This window comes from Rhinoraja longicauda, chromosome 31, assembly GCF_053455715.1.
Source record: "Rhinoraja longicauda isolate Sanriku21f chromosome 31, sRhiLon1.1, whole genome shotgun sequence".
NCBI lineage: Eukaryota > Metazoa > Chordata > Chondrichthyes > Rajiformes > Arhynchobatidae > Rhinoraja > Rhinoraja longicauda.
The window spans coordinates 6,959,658-6,983,094 of record NC_135983.1 but is presented as its reverse complement, the minus strand read 5'-3'; the positions used below and the strand labels follow the sequence as shown (position 1 = coordinate 6,983,094).

At 39.6% G+C, this 23,437-nt stretch overlaps 1 protein-coding gene across 3 annotated transcripts; it reads left to right on the top strand.

Moving 5' to 3' along the window:
* Positions 1-3,532: 3,532 nt before the first annotated feature.
* On the top strand, positions 3,533-21,610 carry LOC144608347 (uncharacterized). Of its 3 annotated transcripts, none has more exons than XM_078426015.1 (6): positions 3,533-3,784; positions 6,097-6,272; positions 10,053-10,180; positions 12,232-12,405; positions 14,604-14,811; positions 21,050-21,610. In XM_078426015.1, exons 1-6 carry the CDS (start codon positions 3,713-3,715, stop codon positions 21,072-21,074), a joined length of 783 nt encoding a protein of 260 aa, XP_078282141.1. In that variant the 5' UTR covers positions 3,533-3,712; the 3' UTR covers positions 21,075-21,610. The 3 variants fall into 3 exon arrangements, with proteins under 3 accessions (XP_078282141.1, XP_078282139.1, XP_078282140.1); XM_078426013.1 differs by having other exon boundaries at positions 19,183-21,610; XM_078426014.1 differs by lacking the exon at positions 3,533-3,784 and adding an exon at positions 7,295-7,362 and having other exon boundaries at positions 6,165-6,272; positions 19,183-21,610.
* Positions 21,611-23,437: the final 1,827 nt, after the last annotated feature.

Below are 23,437 nucleotides of genomic sequence, written 5' to 3'. Positions count from 1 at the left end.
GGCAGTTTGAGAGCAACTGCGTTCTGCTGGGCCGGGTTGTCATCAGTGTCCATTGTCGAAATCCAAAAGAAGCCGTTTTGGATGGTCGAGGGTCACCAATGTAGTAAACCAAGCGTTGTGAATCAAACGGGTTTTATTGACAAAACAGTGGTTGAACACACGCGTCCTTAGTTAGGAGAACAGTTAGGTGCTAGTTGCTGTTGAGAGGAGCACCACACGTCTGTTCACTCGAGGGCTCGAGCAGAGTTTCTCATCCCCAGCTGTCAATTGTCATCTCCAACTGTCATGTGATCGTTCCAGTTCTGGTGACGAAGGTTCGATCAGTAAGTGGCTTGACCCCTAGGTGGTGCCACATATTATTAGATTTATTATTAGTCATGAATATCAAGATAGAGTGAGAAATAGTTTTGCACTCTATCCATACATAAGGGTGGCACAGTGGCGCAGCGGTAGAGTTGCTGCCTTACAGCGAATGCAGCGCCGGAGACTCAAGTTCGATCCTGACTACGGGTGCTGTACTGTAAGGAGTTTGTACGTTCTCCCCGTGACCTGCGTGGGTTTTCTCCGAGATCTTCGTTCCTCCCACACTCCAAAGACGTACAGGTATGTAGGTTAATTGACTGGGTAAAATGTAAAAAATTGTCCCTAGCGTGTGTAGGATAGTGTTAATGTACGGGGATCGCTGGGCGGTGCGGACTTGGTGGGCCGAAAAGGCCTGTTTCTGCGCTGTATCTGAAATATGAAATATGAAAATATGAAATATAAATATCATTAAATGCAAAAGAAAAAAGAAAGCAGTACATAGTTACAAAGGCAGAGAAAGTGTAGATTAAGTGCAAGGACCACAATGAGGTTGGGAGATGAAGAATTCAAGAATATACATCGCCATGTGAGAGCAGTGTCTAACAGTCTGACAATGACAGGAAACTTGGAGACATAGAAAACTAGTTGGTGAAAAGTAATAGACCTCATGAAGATATAGAGTGTTGGTAGAGTGGTAGATTATCGGCAGGTGAAATATGTTACCCAATGCAAGTTGTTACTTTTGTTAAGGAAGGCCGATACTGGCACAATTCCACAAATTTTGGAATTACCAAAATGCTACCAAAATGCATGACTCCACACTTTGCTGCACTATATTCCATCTGCCACTTCGCTGCCCACTCTCCCAACCTGTCCAAGTCCTTCTGCAGACTCCCTGCTTCCTCTACAGTACCTGCCACTTCCACCTATTTTTGTATCATTCGCAAACTTGGCCGCAAAGCCTTCAATCCCCTCGACCAATTAATTAATATACAACGTGAAGAATAGCAGCCCCAGCACCGACCACTGCGGAACTCCGCAAGTCACTGGCAGCCAACCAGTAAAAGCTCCATTTATTGCCACTCTTTGTCTTCTGCCATCCAGCCAACCTGCTATCCATGCTAGTATCTATCTTTTGATACCATGGGCTCTCATCTTCCTTAACAGCCTCACGTGTGGCACCTTAAAGGCTTTCTGAAAATCTAAGTAAACAACATCGACGGACTCTTCTTTGTCTGTCTTATTTACTTCTTCATATTCCAGAAATTTGTCAAGCAAGATCTCCCCTTCACAAAGCCATGCTACTTCAGCCTATTTTATCGTGAACTTCTAAGTACTCTGTAACCTCATCCTTTATAATAATAATAATGGACTCTAAAATCTTACCAACCATCAAAGTCAGACTAACCGGCCCATAGTTCTTACAATTCTGCATTGCCTTCTTGTGCAGCGGGGTAACATTGTCAATTTTCCAATCATCTGGGACCTCTCCTGTTCTAGTAATTCTCGAAATATCACTGACAATGCCTCCATAATTTCTAAAGCCACCTTTCAGAACCTTGCGGTGCAGTCCATCTAGTCCGAGTGACTTATCCACCTTCAGCCCTTTCAGCTTCCCAAGCACCTTCTCCCTAGTAATATCCACTCCATTAACTACCAACCCCTGAATCTTTTGAATTTCAGGCACGTTGCTGGTGTCTTCCACTGAAATTGCAAAAAGGTTAGTCAACTCTGCCATTTCTTTATTCCTCGTTATCACTTCTCCTGCATCATTCCCCAGCGGCCCAACTTCCACTCTTGCCTCTTTCTTACTCTTTATATAACTGAAGAAACTCTTATATTATTGGCCAGCTTATCTTTGTATTTCATCTTTTCTCCTGGTATTGCCTTTTTAGTTGCCTTCTGTTGTTCATTAAAAACCTCCCAATCCTCTGGCTTCCCGCTAATCTTTGCTATGTTATATGCCTTCGCTTTTAGTTTCATAACGTCCTTGACTTCCCTTGTCAGCCAAGGTTGCCTCTTTCTTCCCCTAGAATCTTTTTTCCTCTTTGGAATGAAAAGATCTGCATCTTCTGGATAATTCCCAGAAATTCCTGCCACTGCTGTTCCACCATCTTCCTTGCTTGGGTCCCTTTCCAGTCAACTTTGGACAGCTCCTCTCTCATGCCTCTGCAGTCCACTTTGCTCAGCTGCAATATCGATACATCCAATTTCACCTTCTCCCTCTCAAATTGCAGTTTAAAACTTATGTCGTGGACACTACAGCCTAATGATTCCTTTACCTCGAGTTCCCTTATCAAATCCGGTTCATTACATAATACTAAATCCAGAATTGCCTTTTCCCTGGTAGGCTCCAGTACAAGCTTCTCTAAGAATCCATCTCAGAGGCACTCTACAAACTCCCTTTCTTGGGGTCCAGTATCAACCTAATTTTCCCAGTCTACCCGCATATTGAAATCTCCCATCACCACCATAGCATTACCTTTGTTACATGCCAATTTTAACTCCTGATGTAACTTGCACCCGATATCCAGGCTACTGTTTGAGGGCCTGTAGGTAACTCCCATCAGTCTGAGGAAGGGTCTCGACCTGAAATGTCATCCATTCCTTCTCTCCAGAGATGCTGCCTGTCCTGCTGAGATACTACAAACTCCCTTTCTTGGGGTCCAGTACCAACCTGATTTTCCCAGTCTACCTGCATATTGAAATCTCCCATCACCACTGTAGCATTGCCTTTTTTTACATGCAAATTTAAAAAAGGATTAACAGGATTTAGGATGAGATGTTTTCACCAGTGGGATAAGCTCCAAAGAGATGACACATAGTAACAAGATAAGGGGTGTAGAAATGAACTGCAGATGCTGGTTGTAATCGATGGTACACACGAAATGCTGGAGTAACTCAACGGGCCAGGCAGCATCTCTGGAGAAAAGGAACTCTGCAGAAGAGTTGAGGACAACACAGATCAGTCATGGTTATATTGAATGGCTGATGGTCTACTATAATTTCCTCATCATGTTCCGTGTATCGCGGATGAAGCTCGGTCCGGAATTGGTTGTTGGTGGGGTTTTTAAAAATTTTAAACCTTCACGGAAGAAATCGTTCTCCGGGAAGCATTAAGAAAGCGTGTTGTTACTTTGCCCAAGCCCGGTTAAACACCATGAGCACCCCCAGAGTAGGGGGTGGGGATGGGGATGGGGGTGAGGGTGGGGTGGTTACCTCCTCCCTGCAGGCGCTCGCCGGGCCCGGCTGCGGCTCCGGCTCCAGCAGCACGACGTGGCGCCGAGTTCCCGCCGACCGTTAACGGTCGCCAACTATCGTTGCCGTGGCGACGCGGGGGACGCGCTCGAGCCGCCTGGGCCTGGCGACGCCGCCCCACCGCCCGCCTCGGCCTTTCCGGGAAAGTCGGATGGAAAAGTGCGCCGTTCCGAATCAGAGGCGCCGATCCTGCCCGGCAATTCGCCTCAATCCCGTTAAGAAGGTAGACCCGAGCCGCTCGGGGTCAATCTGCGTATTTACAGACTCTTTATTTTTAGCACAAAATGCTGGAGTAACTCAGCAGGTCAGGCAGCATCTCAGGAAACCCAAAGTTCAAACCCTACCGTGCCAGCTGGGCAATTTTAAATTCAAATAATTTAATCTGAAACAAATAATTCACATAAATGTATTCTCCTGAGATGCTGCCTGACCTGCTGAATGAACGCCTTCGATTTGTACCAGCATCTGCAGTTATTTTCTTATACTTTATTTTTAGCAAGTCTACTTTTAAGGCTTTACACCGATTTCTTTCTCCAGGACTTCTGGAGTGACCTGCTGAGGCTGAGCACATCCAGCATTTTGTAAGAAAATAACTGCAGATGCTGGTACAAATCGAAGATATTTATTTCACAAAATGCTGGAATAACTCAGCAGGTCAGACAGCATCTCAGCAGAGAAGGAATGGGTGATGTTTCGTGTCGAGACCCTTCTTCATCCAGCATTTTTGTTTCTTCTCAGATTTCCAGCAGTCTTTTGCTTTTCACCAGGACAGTCATAATCCTGTAGCTTTTCGTGGGAGCTTGCTGTGCACAAATTAGATGCCCCTTTCCCTCTTTACTGGACCAGCAGCAAGTGGACATTGACCCGAAACCCAAAGTTCAAACCCTACCGTGCCAGCTGGGCAATTTTAAATTCAAATAATTTAATCTGAAACAAAAATAAATCAAATAATTCACATAAATGTATCCTGAGAGATGTCGAAATAAGAAACTGCAAATGCTGGTTTACAAAAAAAAAGAAAGTACTGGAATAACTCAGCAGGTCAGGCAACATCCCTGGAGAACATGGCTAGGTGAAGTTCTGGGTCAGGTTCCTACCCTCGGCGTTAACGAAAAGGAAGGTAGCATGCCTTAATGACATCATGAAGTGCTTTTAGAACCCATTCCAGAATAATTTGATTCACTGCAATTTACCTAGTATCCCAACAGATTCACGGCAGATGCCACCTTTACTCATCACTGGAACATTATCTACACCAGATAGCAAGATATCTACATCAGACTCCTATTTATTGACCATAATCCCCACAAAATTCATCTCCAAACTCCTGGATTTCAGAGTCAGTATTCTCCCCCTCCCACCCTCCTCTCTCTCTCCGCCAATGGATCATGTTTTCCTGACCCATTAACCATAATCAGTGATAGACAAAACACCCTCCACAATAATTCTCAACACAGCTGTGCAGCAAGGATGCATTCACTACCCCTTACTCTACTCCCAATACTCTCATCACTGTGTACAAGATCATGTGAGGAATAGATCTGGTAGATGCACAGAGTCTCTTGCCCAGAGTAGGGGAATCGAGGACCCGAGGACATAGGAATCAGAGGGGTAACTTTTTCACATAGAGGGTGTATGGAACAAGCTTCCAGGGGAGGTAGTTGCGGCTGGGACTATCCCATCGTTTCAGAAACAGTGAGACAGGGACGTGGATAAGGCAGGGTTGGAGGGATATGGGCCAAGCGCAGGCAAATGGGACTAGTGTAGCTGGGACATTGTTGGCCAGTCTGGGCAAGTTGGGCTGAAGAGCCTGGTTCCACACTGTATCACTCTATGACTCTCATGTACGCCTAAATTCTGCTATGTCAATCTACAAGTTTGCAGATGACATCACTGCAGTGAGCTCAAACAATGACGAGACAGGATGCAGTCAGGAGATAAAGAGCTTAGAGACATAGTGTCAAGACAACAATCTCGCTTTCAGTGTCAGCAAGACGGAGGAGCTAGTAACTGACTTTAAGTGAGATGGTATACACTCCCCAATCATCATCAATGGCGCTAAAGTGGAGATGGACAAAATCGTCAAGTTCCTGGGCATAAATATCAGCAATAATTTGTCCTGGACCAACCACATTGAAGCCATAACCAAGAAAACATACCAACTTCCTCAGAAGATTAAGGAAGTTCACCACATCTCCGACAACCCTTAGTAATTTCCATGGATTGACTGACTAATTTGTAACACCAGAAGTAACTTTCATAAATCCATGCTCACTCAGCCCAATCATATTTTCTACTTGTCTGGATCTTGTATAATAGGTTCCCCAACTATCATTATTTCCTTCTCTTTGAAAATTCTCAAATGCTGATTGGATTCTTTCAAGTCATTAATTTCTCTATTGCATTTTTTTGTAATATACTAATCTCTTTTACTTGAGTCCCGTTATTTTGTCCAGTGTATCGCACCCGATTAAGTTTTAATCAGCAATGTGGACCATGATGTTGACAAATTAATAAATGTCCCTTTTTATATAGAATCAGATACATTCTTCTGTAAATTGTGCACATGCCTTGGAACTAATAAGGCCAACAGTCTTTAAAGTTGCCATCAAGAAAAAATATGAAATTGGACCAACTGACCAATACTTGTCTATCACTAGTTCACACAAACCTCCTGAATCCTCTCAACTACGTAGAGATAAAGTAGCATGGTAAGTTGTCAATGCTTTTTAATTTTATGATAAATTGTTAAGAGTAGCAGTGTAATATTGTGGCTCCAGGGATGGTATATATGTTTGTTTTCTTCGCATAATTGGACAGTTAAACTTAGTAGGTCTGCAGTTCTTCTGAAAACTGAACAATTGATATGACTCTGGTTAATTTATGAAAGTGGAGCAAATCTATCACCGAATGAAGTTAGTTATAGAGTGATACAGTGTGGAAAAAGGCTCTTCGGCCCAACTCGCCCACACCGGCCAACAATGTCCCAGCTACATTAGTCCCACTTGCCTGCGCTTGGTCCATATCCCTCCAAACCTGTCCTATGTACCTGTCTAATTGTTTCTTAAACAATGGGATAGTCCCAGCCTCAACTACCTCCTCTGGCAGCATGTTCCATACACCCACCACCCTTTGTTGTGAAACGTTACCCCTTAGATTCCTATTAAATCTTTTCCCCCTCACCTTGAACCTCTGGTCCTCAATTCCCCTACTCTGGGCAAAAGACTCTGTGCATCTACCCAATCTATTCCTCTCATGATTTTGTATACCTCTATAAGATCTTCCCTCATCCTCCTGCGCTCCATGGAATAGAGAACCAGCCTACTCAACTCTCTCTATAGCTCACACCCTCTAGTCCTGGCAACATCCTCGTAAATCTTTTCTGAACCCTTTCAAGCTTGACAATATCTTTCCTATAACATGGTGCCTAGAACTGAACACAATATTCTAATGCAGTCCCACCAACGTGAAATGCGGTCCCACCAACGTGATTCTCACAGCTCTACATAATCATGATTCCTATGCCATAGATTATTCCTTGATGGCCAAGCAAGAACCTTAGACAAAATGCAATGTAATTTGTTCAAATATTTTGTTTAGTTTCGAGATACAGCTTAGAAACAGGCCCTTCGGCCTACCGTGTCCGCACCGACCAGCGATCCCTGCACATTAACACTACACTAGGGACAATTTACACTTGTATCAATTAACCTACAAACCTGTACGTCTTTAGTGTGGGAGGAAACTGAAGATCTCCGAGAAAACCCACGCGGTCACAGGGAGAACGTACAGACAGCACCCGTAAGTGGAATCAAACCCGGATCTCTGGTGCTGCAAGCACTGCAAGGAAGCAACTCTACTGCTGCGCCACCGTGCTGCCCTTAATATTCCATCAGAACCCCAGTGCATGATTGGAGACTCTCAGACAGGGCTTTCTCAACTTGTACTTTTCATTCTGTGGTATTGGATTAATAAGAAACAACCATACTGGGATGGGAATCACTAAGGAAACTAAAATATGATCCATTAAGCATCAAGCTTGGCATTTACCCATTATGTTAGACGTGGCATGGGAGAAAATTCAGGTGTTTAAGTATTGAAGCAGCATGTGATTGAATTACCTATAATTTGGGGTAAATTAACAACACTAAATTAACAACACTAACTATAACTCAAGTATTCCATTTTAAGAGACTACATTAGGGCAATTTTTTGTTCTGGTTTATTTTCACCCACATGTTTAGACCATAATGTTGTATCCTTATTGTTTTGAAGTGTTTATGCTTTATTCTTAATTGTTAACTGTATGTTTGTGTTGTCATTTGTGAGTGGAGCACCAAGGCACATTCCTTGTATATGCACATACTTGGCATATTCATTCATTCAATGAAGAAGAAACTTAAATAAATGTTTGGGTTAATGAGTAAAAAAATCTTCAAATACCTTTTTGAGATAGATCATCCATGATTGAATGGCGGAGTAAAATATGGGCCAAATGGCCTAATTCTGCTCCTATCACTTATGACCTTAAGACCCCTGTTAAATAGGTTTTTAAAAAGTGGCCTTTTGGCAGTTTTCTCCCAGAATGATAAGCTATGATTAATTAGCATTCACCACCCTTCTTTAGGTGGCACCAACATTGTTTCTGTCACCTGGATACCCTCGCGCTCTTCATTTTCACAGACATTCCCTTTGTTCACTCCATCCTTCCCCCTCTTCTCTGCAATTTAAAACATGTTTGCTCACTTTTCCAGTGAGAATATTATCTTGAAACTTGAAGTCTTTTTCTGTTTCCATATATGCTGCATGACCTGTGAAGTATTTACAGCATTGTGTTTTTTTTATTGAAGATCACTGTACCATTTGCTTATTTCATTGCATGCTGTGGCTTCGTTTTAACTTTCTGTAATACTTGTACAATCAAAAACCCCGAATGCCAACACCTTTCAATTTCTCACCATTCAATTTTTTATCTATCAATATGGTTCTTGTCACATCTTTCCACTTATGTCCCCTGCCATTTCCTTGCCCATTTAGTTAACCTGCCCCAGAGGCCTGTGTCCATACCTCCACCCAGTTTTGTATTATCAGCAAACGTAGACAAATTATGCTTGATTCCTTCTTTCAAATCATTGAGCAGGCAGGACTCTAGGACCAGTAACTGCAGCATCTTCCCAATTGTATCTTCCTAACTCAAATCACCTGTGACTCTTGAGGATTTGAATAATACCAACTTTATAATAAAAACCCAGAATAATTGCTATTTTTCAAGCTCCCATTGCTTCATCTGATATAAATAATTTTTATCCATGCTATACTCAGGGGATAGCATTTTGCCACAGTAAAGGATGTTCCTCTTAGAAGCAGTAAATTCTTAGGCATGACACTGGGTATTATATTCCATCATATTTAATCAAGAATTAGGTATTACTAATAATTTACACTAGCGTTTCTATTCATTGTAAATGAAAAGAATAAATAATGGATAACTGCAGTCAATACTGAATCAAAGAAAGGAAAAAATACTATTCTTCTCAGGGGAACTACTGCCAGAGGGAGCCAGGATTCAGCCTATGTATTAAATATAGAATGGAGTGACATAGAGATTAAACTCAAAAGAGAACCAATCGGGTTAGCATTATACAACTTCCAATACCATTTTTAACAATGGCATTAGTTGCATCATGGAAGCCTCCAATATAACCAAGGGAGTGAATGTAAGAAAATAACTGCAGATGCTGGTACAAATCGAAGGTATTTATTCACAAAGTGCTGGAGTAACTCAGCAGGTCAGGCAGCATCTCAGGAGAGAAGGAATGGGTGACATTTCAGGTCGAGACCCTTCAGACTGATGTCAGGGGACGGGACAAAGGAAGGATAGAGGTGGAGACAGGAAGATAGAGGGAGAACTGGGAAGGGGAGGGGAAGAGAGGGACAGGAGCTATCTAAAGTTGGAGAAGTCAATGTTCATACCGTTGGGCTGCAAGCTGCCCAAGCGAAATACGAGGTGCTGTTCCTCCAATTTCCGTTGGGCCTCACTATGGCACTGGAGGAGGCCCATGACAGAAAGGTCAGACTGTGAGTGGGATGGGGAGTAGAAGTGCTCAGCCACCGGGAGATCAGGTTGGTTAAGGCGGACTGAGCGAAGGTGTTGAGCGAAACGATTGCCGAGCCTGCATTTGGTTTCGCTGATGTAAAGAATTTGACATCTAGAGCAGCGAATACAATAGATGAGGTCAGAGGAGGTGCAGGTGAACCTCTGTCTCACCTGGAAAGACTGTTTGGGTCCTTGGATGGAGTTGAGGGGGGAGGTAAAGGGACAGGTGTTGCATCTCTTGCGGTTGCAGGGGAAAGTGCCCAGGGATGGGGTGGTTTGGGTAGGTAGGGACGACCAAGGGAGTTGAGGTTATCTACGATGGCATTAAATATGCAGGTATTGTAAGATCATTGAAAAAAAAATCATAGAAAATGTACCTGTTTATTTTAACAAGGACCAATACAACTGCACCAATAAAAGGACACATTCAGTCTCGGCCTAAAACAGACAGTCGAAGATGTTCCTTCAGATCAGAACCAAAAAGCAATGCACCAGCTGAGAACAGAATGCCCTATATTACAGGTAATACTATTAATGTAGCTTTCAGTTTAATTTTTCATGGCATATGAATGATTATCATTTAAAGAAAGAGTTATGATTTAAATTAGATTTTTAATACATATATTAAACTTAATACTGAGTTCCCAACTGAATGAATCTGTCGGTAAATTTCTCAATTTCTGTTCAGAAAAGGTTGAAACCCAATCTAATTTACAATCTTTAATTAACAATGTTAGATCATAGAAGGGATTGTCACGAATCAGTTCCAGAGTTCAGTATATAAAAATTGCTTTACACAGTGTACCATATTTAATTGCATTGCAATATATACAGTGTCCTCCATCATGTTTGGGACAAAGACCCATCATTTATTTATTTGCCTCTGTACTCCACAATTTGAGATTTGTAATAGAAAAAAATCACATGTGGTTAAAGTGCACATTGTCAGATTTTAATAAAGGCCATTTTTATACATTTTGGTTTCACCATGTAGAAATTACAGCAGTGTTTATACATAGTCCCCCCATTTCAGGACACCATAATGTTTGGGACACAACAATGTCATGTAAATAAAAGTAGTCATGTTTAGTATTTTGTTTCATACCCTTTGCATGCAATGACTGCTTGAAGTCTGCAAATCATGGAGATCCTGGGTGTCTTCTCTGGTGATGCTCTGCCAGGCCTGTATTGTAGCCATCTTTAGCTTATGCTTGTTTTGGGGGTTAATCCCCTTCAGTTTTCTCTTCAGCATATAAAAGGCATGCTCAATTGGGTTCAGATTGGGTGATTGACTTGGTCACTCAAGAATTGACCATTTTTTAGCTTTGAAAAATTCCTTTGTTGCTTTAGCAGTATGTTTGAGATCATTGCTTGCTGCAGAATGAACTGCCGGCCAATAAGTTTGGAGGCATTTGTTTGAACTTGAGCAGATAGGATATATATGTCTATACACTTCAGAATTCATTATGCTACTACCATCAGCAGTTGTATCATTAATGAAGATAAGTGAGCCAGTACCTTCAGCAGCCATACATGCCCAGGTCATAACACCCCCACCACCGAGGTAGCATGCTTTGGATCTTCGGCAGTTCCTTCTCTCCTCCATTGCTCTTGCCATCACTCTGATTCAAGTTAATCTTCATCTCATCTGTTCACAAGACCTTTTTGCAGAACTGTGGTTGCTCTTTTAAGTACTTCTTGGCAAACTGTAAGCTGGCCATCCTATTTTTGCAGCTAACCAGTGGTTTGCATTTTGCAGTGTAGCCTCTGTATTTCTGTTCATGAAGTCTTCTGTGGACAGTGGTCATTGACAAATCCACACCTGACTTCTGAATAGTTTTTCTGATCTGTTGGACAGGTGTTTGGGGATTTTTCTTTATTATAGAGCGAGTTCTTCAGTCATCAGCTGTGGAGGTCTTCCTTGGCCAGCCAGTCCCTTTGCAATAAGTAAGCTCGCCAGTGCTCTCTTTCTTCTTAATGATGTTCCAAACAGTTGATTTTGGTAAGCCTAAGGTTTGGCTAATGTCTCAAACAGTTTTATTCTTGTTTCTCAGTCTCATAATGGCTTCTTTGACTTTCATTGGCCCAACTTTGGTCCTCATGTTGATAAACTGCAATAAAAGTTTCCAAAGGTGATGAAAGACTGGAGGAAAGACTAGGCGCTGAGAGCACTCTTATACCTGCATTAAGGAGGCATTTAAACACCGCTGAACAATTACAAACACCTGTGAAACCATGTGTCCCAAACATTATGGTGCCCTGAAATGGGGGGGGGGGGGGGACTAGGTCTAAACACAGCTATAATTTCTACAAAATTAAACCAAATGTATAAAAATACCCTTTAATAATATCTGACTGTGCACTTTAACCACGTGTTTTTTTCTATTACAAATCTCAAATTGTGGAGAATAGAGGCAAATAAATAAATGTCCCAAACATTATGGAGGGCACTGTACATTTGCTCTTATTTGTTTGAACTATAGTTCAGAGCATGTGCATTTCCCTGACAGCAAATATTTAATACAGATTTATTCTCCTTGTTTTGTTCTCTATCTCTCAATTTCCAAATACAGCATATGGAATAAAGTGTGACCTTCTGCAAAAAACAAGCAGCAGAGGATCTTTATGCCAAAGCCCTACATTAATAAGGAATGAATCATCACTTCAAGGAGAAATTGTTCTGAATTTAGACGATGAACTAGAAAAGATTATTCAGCAGATCATCGATGATCAGGATCTTGTTTTAAGTATGTATATTCACTCAAAGATTTCTTGAAGTAAACCAATTTGTATCTAAATTTAAAGGTGAGTGAAAACACAACAAATTTCATTAATTGGTCCTGAACATATGAGCTGATATGTTTCCCATAATCATCTGCTTTATATTGTTCTGTTGCATTTGCAATAGTGAATATCATTAATTATCAATAACTAGGGTCTTATTGGCCCTGAGCTTGATATTCCAACCACTGCAATGTTATTTAACAAAACAAAAATACCAGTTTTCAGAACTAGAAACTTCAAAATTATATCTGGTTTAAATTTCAAAATTTATTTTTGCACACTTTAAGCTGACACTTTAAGTCTTGGGCACAGGAAACGCCCTACCTTTCTTTTTCTTAAATACAAAATTGAATCTAGGTATTCTTGATAACTTGGTGAATTTGCAGAGAGACTACAGTCATATAGATTAAGAATATCTTCATTTGTAAATGATTTGGTTGATTTCTCAAAATGTCAGCACAACTATATTAAGTACCCCATGTTAGATAACGAAAGACAGTCAAAATATAAACTTTGATATCTTGCTGGAAATGTGGGACTTAATTGTTATTACTACACAATCACATACTTTTTGATAAATAATCCGAGTGCCACAAGCATCTTCAGAATCTTACCCCAGTTATGGAGAATGTGTCCAATCTGACCAAATGTATAGCAATTAAATATCAAGCAATTATCAGCATAGTTTTAATGCCTTTTAAATCAAATTTCAGAAAAAGTCAGCTCATCGGGGTTTTTTTGTTCTTTAAGCAAAGGTTCATTCAAATCAGAACAATAAATTATTTGATTAAGATGGAGTTTACATTTTATGTAAATGTTGCCAAGATAGTACAGAAAATATAGAATCAATTCCACTCGAGGTTCAAGAGTTCTGAACCCTTTGCAAATTTCTTGTGGAGGAAAAAGTTCAACATATCAGTTCAACAACCTCAGTTCCTGTCCTTATTTAATGAACAGTGAACCCAGCTGGAAAGTAAATGCGGGCTTAATCCTGTTATTTCTCACAATTAAATAGCATGTTAACATTTGCAATTAGACTCAGATATAAAGAATAGGCCCAAGAGCAAGAACAAGAGCAGACTGCCAACTCTTATAACACCATGTTGTACAAGTTGTGCCTCAGGAGTAAATTTTAAGCAAATGACCGAGAAACTGGAAAACTTAGGACATGTGAAACATTACGCTGTAGACCAAACTTTAGGGAGGACATATTGGTCTTGGATATGCCATCTAATTATCAGAATCAAACCATGATTAAAGAATCAAATAATAAAAGCAAATTACATCAACTTACATCAGAGTTCCAAAAATTGAGAAGTGCAATAATTAAAATTTACCAAAAAATTTAATAAAGAGAATTTTTCAATTTTGATGGGGCATTCTACTATTAGGGGACAGTCTTCAAAGGAGCACTTCATTCAGTGGTGAAATCAAGACGACACAAGGAACTGCAGATGCTGCAATCCTGCATAGAATACTAAATGTTGGAGTAACTCAACAGGTCAGGCAGCATCAGTGAACGACATGGATAAGTGACGTTTTGGGTCTGAAGGGTTCCAACCTGAAACAGTGCCTATCAATATCCTCCACAGATGCGACCTGACCCACTGAGTTTCCCCCACTTTGTGTTGCGAGTGAAATCATGAAACAATTTAACACAGAAAATAATGAAAATATGAAACTTTCCTGCCATCAAGATTTCAGATGCTGAATCGAATGAAAATGTCAAGACTGAAATCAATAGACATTTATCTAAAAAAATCTGCAGTACAATGGATCAAAAACAGTAATATGCATATCGTAAGAAATCGGCAATCATCTCCTGGAATTGTGGAAAAGGCTTGAGTGAACAATCATTTAAGTTCCTGCTGCAACCACCGAGTTTCCTAGTTGAAGAAATGTTCTGTCAGATTGACTATCTTGAACTTTTGAAATCTGAGCAGGAGAGCCATGGATATAGTCCAACATCAGCTTTCCATTAGAAAGACTAATGGGCAAAAAATCATGAATACTCCCCACCCTGCACACACCAATTTTGAGCACCAATGATACACAGTGCACGACCACTAGAGTATCTAATATCTGATTTTCATTTCTAAAGGAAGAATGTCGAAGTCTTTGGGTGTTAATCAATCTTGATACTTGGTTCAATTTCTAATAGGAAAAGACAAAATAAGTACTAACCAGGATGCTGACGACCATCTTTCAAGGAAAGAGGATATTGGGGTAGAGGCATCCTGTGAAATAGGTGCTCCATCCAGATTTCATGACTCAGAATTTCAGGAGACTAAAGTAAATGCTCGAGAAACACTTCATCTTTATCTGCCCAGCCTTGACATTCAGGAGGAGGAGGAATATCTAACTACAAGGTAAACCCGATGTTATCAATCAATATATCTTTATTGTCACTGTACAAGTACAACGAGATTAAGAATGCCACTTCCATATCATATCATATCATATATATACAGCGCGGAAACAGGCCTTTTCAGCCCACCAAGTCCGCGCCGCCCAGCGATCCCCGCACATTAACACTATCCCACACCCACTAGGGACAATTTTTACATTTGCCCAGCCAATTAACCTACATACCTGCACGTCTTTGGAGTGTATCGATGCTATAAAATAAATAAAACACAGCGAAAAAAAAAAAGAAAAAAAAAAAGGGAGAAAAAAAGAAACAAGGTAAAGTGCAAATAGGTTCATGCAGAGTCAATTGTGCCAGATGACCATGGGGGCAGAGATGGATCATGGGGGGCACTCAGCAGGTCCGATTCAAAGCAGCTATAGCTCCAGGAATAAAGATGTTTCTTAGTCTTGAGGTTCGGGCGTAGAAGGCCTGTTATATTAAACAGGTTTGGCCCACATCCCTCCAAACCATTTCAGTCCATCTGTGGTAGTCAATATAAAAATAATTTGTTGAGATGGGCCAGATTTGAACGAGATTTTAAAAAAACCAGGCCAGGTAGTCTGAAATCAGCGTTGGCAGGCCAAACTGTACTGAACAATAGAAAGCCTTTACAGCAAAAGTGCTTTAGCTGCAGTCTGGATTCATCCCCATGAATGGACAAAGATGGACACACTAATCCCAGAATTCCACATGTGACCAAAAAGACAGAGGTAAGCAGAGCTGGGAAGAACATATGATAGTTGCCAGATTGTTATCAGAACCAAACTAATTATAAGTAAATAAGAATTAAGGAAGACAAAGAGAGAGCTTGAGAAACTTTATGACAAACATTAAAAGGAATTCAAATAAATTTGACAGGCATGAGAAAAATGTTTTGGAGGAAAGATGGGGTCAATCAGAGAGCAAAAAGAAAATTCCCTCCTGGTGGCAGAGAGTATCACTAAGGTACTGGGGCGACACAGTGGCGCAGCTGGTAGAGCTGATGCCTCACAGCACCAGAGACCTGGGTTTGATCCTGACTTCAGAGTCTGTGTGGAGTGAGTCAGCCAACATGGAAACATGCCCCTTGACCCAACTTGCGCACGCCGACCAACATGCCCCATCTACACTAGTCCCACCTGCATTCTTTTGGCCCATATCTCTTTAAATTCACCCTTTCCAGGTACCAGTCTAAATGTTTCTTAAACGTTGCAATAGTCTTTGCCTCAACTATCTCCTCCAGCAGCTTGTTCCATACACTCACCACCCAGACTTGCTTACAGAGAAAAGATGTGGTCTGGCCAGCTCATAAAAATAGTTAGGCAAATGAATTATATGTCACATATTTACAGGTAAATGCCTCTTGGTCTTATGGGTCCATCTTTCCTTCTCAAGGGAATAACTGATTGGGAGAGAAAATATTCTTTTTCAGACTTCAATGGCATTAAAGCTAAGAGATTTGAATAGACTAAAAGGTCATTGTTAAGGGCAGCAGTAAAATAGCACAAGTGCTAATAATAATAATAATAATATATTCTTTTATTCGTCCCACACCTGGGAAATTTACAGTGTCACAGCAGCAAAGTGGATAGCAAGAGAGCAAGAGATCATTATAAATAAAAGATACATAAATTGTCATCAGTTTCCTGTGTGTTATATCACATGAAGTTTGTTTTTCTGGGAATAGGTGCCGAGAGAAGGAAAGGGGAGGTGTTGGTGATGGATACAAGGTACACGAGGTGATCTTTGTGTTTCCCTTGATTGACAGAGGGCAGAGGGAAAACATGAGAAGTGACCGTCGCATTAAGATTTTCAACTAATTTTAAATCAATTTTAATAATTGAATTTCATTTATTCTTTTTGCTTTCCTTTGTTCAACTTATTGGTAACTTATTTGTAATCACTTTTATTGTGCATGTGCTTAGTGTTTCCTCTTTAATATTAAGATTTTCTTCAGATTCCATTTCATCCTCACTTTTTAAATCATCTATCATATTTTATTATTGACTGGCACTTATTTTATTTCACCAGGATACACTTCTTGTGAATTTTATTCCTTTAAATTCTCGATACCCACTTCTATTCTATGCATTTGACAGCTAAAATATTTTACAATTTTCCTTCTCCGATTCCATTCTCATCAGCTCATATTTTTCCCTATTACTTTAATCTAACTTGTGTCTTTATCAATTCTTATTTAAAACTTGTATTGTGGTCACCATTTGCTATATAGACTCAGGATAATACAGCAAGGAAATAGGCCATTGACCCAACTTGTCCATACCAGGCAAGATGCTCATGTGTCTGGGTACTATCTGTACTTGTAGCATGTTATTAAACACTACAACCTCCAAATAAGCTATGAACTGCATAGACTTGTGGTCATTGGCTTTGCATTATTATTGTTTGTATTTTGAAATAAAATCCCAGTGCTTTATTTGTTGGTTATTATGGTGTTAACAGAGATTATTCTGGTGTTTACCTATCTGTTGTGCTGCTGCAAGAAAGAATTTCATTGTTCCATCTCAAACCATACGACATTAAAACATATTGTACAGCGAATGCAGCGCCGGAGACTCAGGCTCGATCCTGACTACGGGTGCTGCACTGTAAGGAGTTTGTACATTCTCCCCGTGACCTGCGTGGGTTTTCTCCGAGATCTTCGGTTTCCTCCCACACTCCAAAGACGTACAGGTATGTAGGTTAATTGGCTGGGTAAATGTAAAAATTGTCCCTAGTGGGTGTAGGATAGTGTTAATGTACGGGGATCACTGGGCGGCACGGACTTGGTGGGCCGAAAAGGCCTGTTTCCGGCTGTATATATATGATATGATGATATGATATAATATGATGTTGCCTGACCTGCTTAGTTCCTCCCTCACTTTGCTTTTTGCTCAAGATTCCAACATTTGCAGTTCCTCGAGACTCCATGCATTTTCCTACTTTCCCCGCCTTATGAATGTGATGAATTTCTCCCAATTTCTTTTTTTTAACCCATTTCCTGGAATCCCCCATTTATTTATTTCCTCTTTTTGTCTATTATGTGTACTGTGGTAAACCTTAATTAATATAAATTCCTTCTTATCCTTTGTCTCAATCTTTGAAGATTGTGTCGATCTATAGCTGAGCGAATGGCTCATTCCAAGTCAAAAGAAATTATGGATTCTCGTCCCTCTCCAGATCCTCGAATGAAAATATTCAAGGACTGAAGAGTTGCACTATAAGAGAATAGGCCACTAAAACAGTATGGAATAGATCACCAGGCAATATTTCAAAGCAGTTATTCCCGTTACCCTGGCCAATATTTGTCTCTGAATCAACAGTAAAAAGTGATAATCAATATTTACTTGTTGTTTTTGAACGTTTACTGTATTGAAATTAACTGCTACATTTTTCAAATTTCAACTGTGACTACACTTTAGAAAATATTTCAGTTAGTCTAGAGTTCTGGAATGAGGAAAACTATTATTTAAATCTATTTCTTTTACGAATTCTGGTGCAGAACTGATGTTAGTTATTCCTCTTTATGTGTAGCATTATCTTTCTCCAACAAGATAAAATATTCATGTTAAATTTGTGGTTGATTAATATTTGGTGGTCAAATTTATTAAGGAGCTTGGAGAATAACATGTGGGGAGTTCTCCATGACCTCACTGAATGGCATTCAAGTTCAAACTACATGGTCTACTCTTTTCCAATATTACAATTTAAGTTCCCTATATTCCCCTACAAATTCTTTTATAAATTAATTATATGCTCCAATATTTGAGAGTCCTGTTCTTACAAAACTTTGTTTAAGTGCAATTGGCTCTTAAAATCCTTTTACACAATGACCAAGTTTTAAATAAAATCTTGCCAAAAATTGCATTAATTGAAAAGTATGGAATTTCATCATTTAAATACCATATTACCAAATTATTCAGAATCATTCAGACAGTTTACAATTTATATGACTGGGTGGGCCAGCTAAAGCTGAACACGCCCTCTGCAATTTACAGAGAATGGTTAATGCAAACAAAGATACGTTGAATTGCAGTCAGATGCAGAATTTCACAATTTGCATTCAGCCCCTTCCCAGACTCTGATCAATTATCATGACTGTGCACCTCCAATGGAGATCAGAAATTGAACCTGATTTGCCATGAAAGATTTTGCAAAATGTAGTTTGCATTGACTTTCATGACATTTAAATGGAAATCCCTTTCAAAATATCAGAAGAACACATTTGAAAATGTATTATATCTACATCTTTACAAGTTATAGTGTAAATAAAATGTGATAGTAACTAAATGAATGAGAAAAAAATCTGACAATGTGTTTTGAAAAATCATTATTCCAACCTGTCTCACAGGGAACCAGGTGCAGGAGTGTCACAGAAGTCAGAAAAATCCACTGAAGACATGAAAATTAAAGGAAAAGATAAAAATATTGATAAAATACAAGAGCCAAGCAGGATCAAGCGTTCTGCTTGGGCATGTCAGCCTGGTGATGAACTGAAAGGTCAAATGCAAAAGAGGCCAACAAGTGTAAAGAAATGTGCTCAACCTACTCCAGTTATTTGCTACTTTACGGATACAATAAAATATAGTGAGGCATTTCAAGATCCCCAAAATGGAATAGATCAAATACAACCAATAAAGCACAATACCAGAAATGATTCAACGCTTGACTTAAACATCTCTGATTTGGAAGCAGAACCAGATGATGCTCATGGTCTCCAGGAGAACACTCAAAACTATTCAAAGCCCAGTACCAAAGAGAATCCTTCTCCTGTTACTGTTTCCGAGAATGACAGAGAGAGAACAAAGATACCTATTCAATGCAATAATTTGGTATTCAATGCAAAAGAATATGTTATTAATGTCTTGCCCACGGCTAAACTTCAGAACATTAGGCAAAAATACTATTTTTCCAATTCACATCACCACTTAGCAGGCAGTAGTATTTGCCAATTAAAAAACTTCTCAGAGACATTTAAGGCTAAATTTAATAAAGGCATTTAAAATTATGAGGGTTGTGATAGTAAATAAAGTAAAAAATATTACTGTTGGTGCAAGGATTGAAATAAGGACACAAATTTAAGACATTTAGTAAAAAGGGCCAAATAGTGAAAAAGAGAAATCCTTTAAGATTGGAGCTCATTGCTTCACAGGGAAGTACACGCGATGATAATTTTCAAAAGGAAATTTTAAATATAGAGAAGAAATAAATTGCAAGCAGGTAAAAAGAGCATGGGAGCAGAATTATTTGGTGCACTCTTTCAATGAGCTGGCACAGGCAAAATAAGGCACATAGATTCAGTCAATACTGCAAATTTGCCATGTTGTGAAGATTTATTTTTAAAAGTTTATTTTAAAGTTGGAATGGACTTGACATTCGAGGTGAGAAATAATTTAGGTGGTAATGTTTTTTATTGATGTCACTATAGGAAGAATTAGTGAACTGATTACAAAGCATCCAAATATTCATAAATACGTGGTAATATTTAAATCATGTATTAAGCAGTTTATGAAGTGTAGATCCACAAATGAATTATGAGAAACATCCTTGTTGGTTGTCACCCAGCATAATATTTTAGAACACATGATTTAATGTTACCTGAAATTTATTAAGAATTAAACCAGCACCATGTCATATATTTATTTGATATAGCATAAAATTTAAATAATTCTTAACTGTGATGTTAGCAGAAGATACTTCAATAATAATTGGGGATTATTTTTCCATTTTTGATACAATTAACTTTCTCTGAAAAACATTTGTTTTGAATTCTCATTTTTCGCTCCATCTTCAACTCCCAATTACAAATGCAGAGATGCTTGCGTTTTCATAAGTTATTAGTTCCCAGTTCTTTAACTAACTATACACAGAGCTTCTTGGGGCTATTGTTTGTTATGGTGCATTCTGCATTTTTATTCAATTCCAGTATTTATAGGTAGAATAAATATTAATAGGTTGGTCATGTTAAGATTAATTTGTCAAAATGATTTGTATATGCAGTATTCAACACTGGAACGTAATATACAGGTCTGAATCAGCTCTGTGGAAAAAAAGCAATAAGCATTGTGTCATTTCTATTATTTGTTGGAGTTTAAAAAAAACCCACATGTATCCCATAAATATTTTTTCAATGGCACTATTATTAAAGTGATAAAGATCTAAACTATTGTCCAGTATTCATATAGATAATCTTCTACAACTTCTATGCATTTATTCAGGCACACACCCATGCAGAATAAATAACAATGGGCAGAATTGCATGAAAGAGACTTGCGCGATAACCGCAGGAAAAGATTGGTCTTTTATGCTTCCCAGCATATATTAACCAGCTATTCTCCAGATAGTCTGTCCTCAATTACATGATGTCTGCACAAACGGATGCAAGAATTAAAGAAGGATATTAATATTTTGCCAACCTCTACGCTTTCAAAAATGAAAAAGCCCATTACTACATATTTCTGTGTTTAAGAAAAATGTATAATAATTCATTCAATAGACATTGCAAAATAGTACAGAAATGTGTATCTACTTGTTGAATTACAACAAGCTTTTTATTTTAAATGTATATTCATAATATGCAGTGTTGTTCTCAGAAAATCAATGGATGTGATTTGTTTTCTTTTTAACTGACAGCCTTTTAATGATGTATTGTGCATTTCACTATCACTCTTTTGAATTTCACTGTTTTAATAGTTGAGCAAAGCAACTAATTTAGCCCCATGTTCTTCAGTCAGAACGTCCATTGAAATGGATATTGAAGTTCTGTATAAGACTTTGTTATTCCGCAAGAAATAAACATTATTTACAACAATGTTTGTAGAATTTTAATGAAATAGGTAAAATATTAAATGCTTTGGCAGCAAGAAGATAGTTCTGGAGTGGTCTGATTAATAATGTGAAGAGAGAAACAAAATAGAATTTGTGGATGATGTGGATACAAGACATGATTAGAAAGTTTGCAAGTGACATTAAAGTAGGAAGCATCATAGATAGTGAAGATGGTTATCAAAAATGAAAACAGGATCTTGATCAGCTGGGAAGTTGGCTGAGGAACGGCAAATGGAGTTTAAATCAGATAATTATATGATGTTGGATTTTAGGAAGTCAAACCAGGGCAGGAACTTCACCCTGAATGGCAGAACTCTGGGGAGTGCCTTAGAGCAGAGGGATTGGGGTGTGCAGGTACATATTTCACTGAAATTGCTTCACAGGTAGATAGGGTGGTAAAGACAGCTTTTGACAGCAGTGGTCTTCTTCAGTCAAGATACTGACAATGGAAGTTTGGGATGCTATATTACAGTTGTAGAAGACTTGGGTGAGCCACATTTGGAGTACGGTGTTCAGTTTTGATCACCCTGCGACAGGAAAGATGTCATTAAGCTGGAAAGAATGCAGTGAAAATTTACAAGGATATTGCCAGGGCTGTGGGGAAAGGTTGGACAGGCTTGGACAAGATGGCAGCAGCGGTGGACAGAAGCAAAGATCGATGCCGGCGAGTGGACTGGGAGCTTACCCATGTTGCCAGAATCGCTCGGGGTTGGCTGTGGGAGGCACCCCAATACACGGAGGCTGAGCGATGGCTGGAGGCAGAAGACAGCACATTCATGGGCCAATGTCAAGGATGCGTCAGACTGGTTGAGTCGGCAGTCGGTTGCTGGAAGCTGGAGGCCCTGCAGCAGCCTGGAGCTCCATTAGATGAGACGGCACTCCAAGAGGCCGAGCACGCAGATCAGATGCGACCTGCACAGAGTGGTGGAACAGTAGTAGAGGAAATCAGCACATCAGGCCGACCTCTGCACCACCGACCCAGCACTGTTGCTAGGACAACAGGCCTTTATGGCCAAGTTAGGACTTCACATTTAAAAAAATTTGGACTTTAAGGGTACAAGATGGCGCATAAAACATGGCAACCTTTGTGTACTAACAGTGTGTATTAACAAAGTACAATTGAACCATTGACTTATTCTTTGGAGCTCATGAAGCTGAGGGGTGATCTGATAGAAGTATATAAAAATCATGATGAATGGTTAGGATGAATGAGTCTTTTACCCAGAGTAGGGGTAACCCTTGTCCCTCTTACATTAATGTTCCCTTGATCATAGGTTTAAAGCACGAGGGGAAAGATTTAAGAAGAATCTGAGGGGCAATTCTTTCACTCAGAGGATGGTGTGTGTATGGAATGAGCTGATTGTGGACATAGCTGAGACAACTACTGCAAGAGCACTTAAAAGATACTTGGACAGGTACTTTGAAAGGTTGAAAGGGATAATAGGGCCAAGCAGGACTAGCTTAGTACCTTGGTCAGCATGGTCAAGTTGAGCCGAAGGGCCTGCTTCCATTCTGTATGACTCTTGCACAGACTTATCCGTTATAATAGAAGTACTAAACATTTGAACGGGTAAGTTTGGTTAACAATGCGCAAGTGAGTAATTTACCCCAAGTAAACAATAATGACCCTTTCCAGGTCATTTTATCTCACCACAGAAATTTCATTGGGCATTAGCTGGAGTAAAAATTTTCACCAGATGCCTCATGCAATTCTCCATCAGTTGTACAAGGTGACATCATTCCAAATGCAAGACCATTGGGGCTTTGTGGAGAAATTA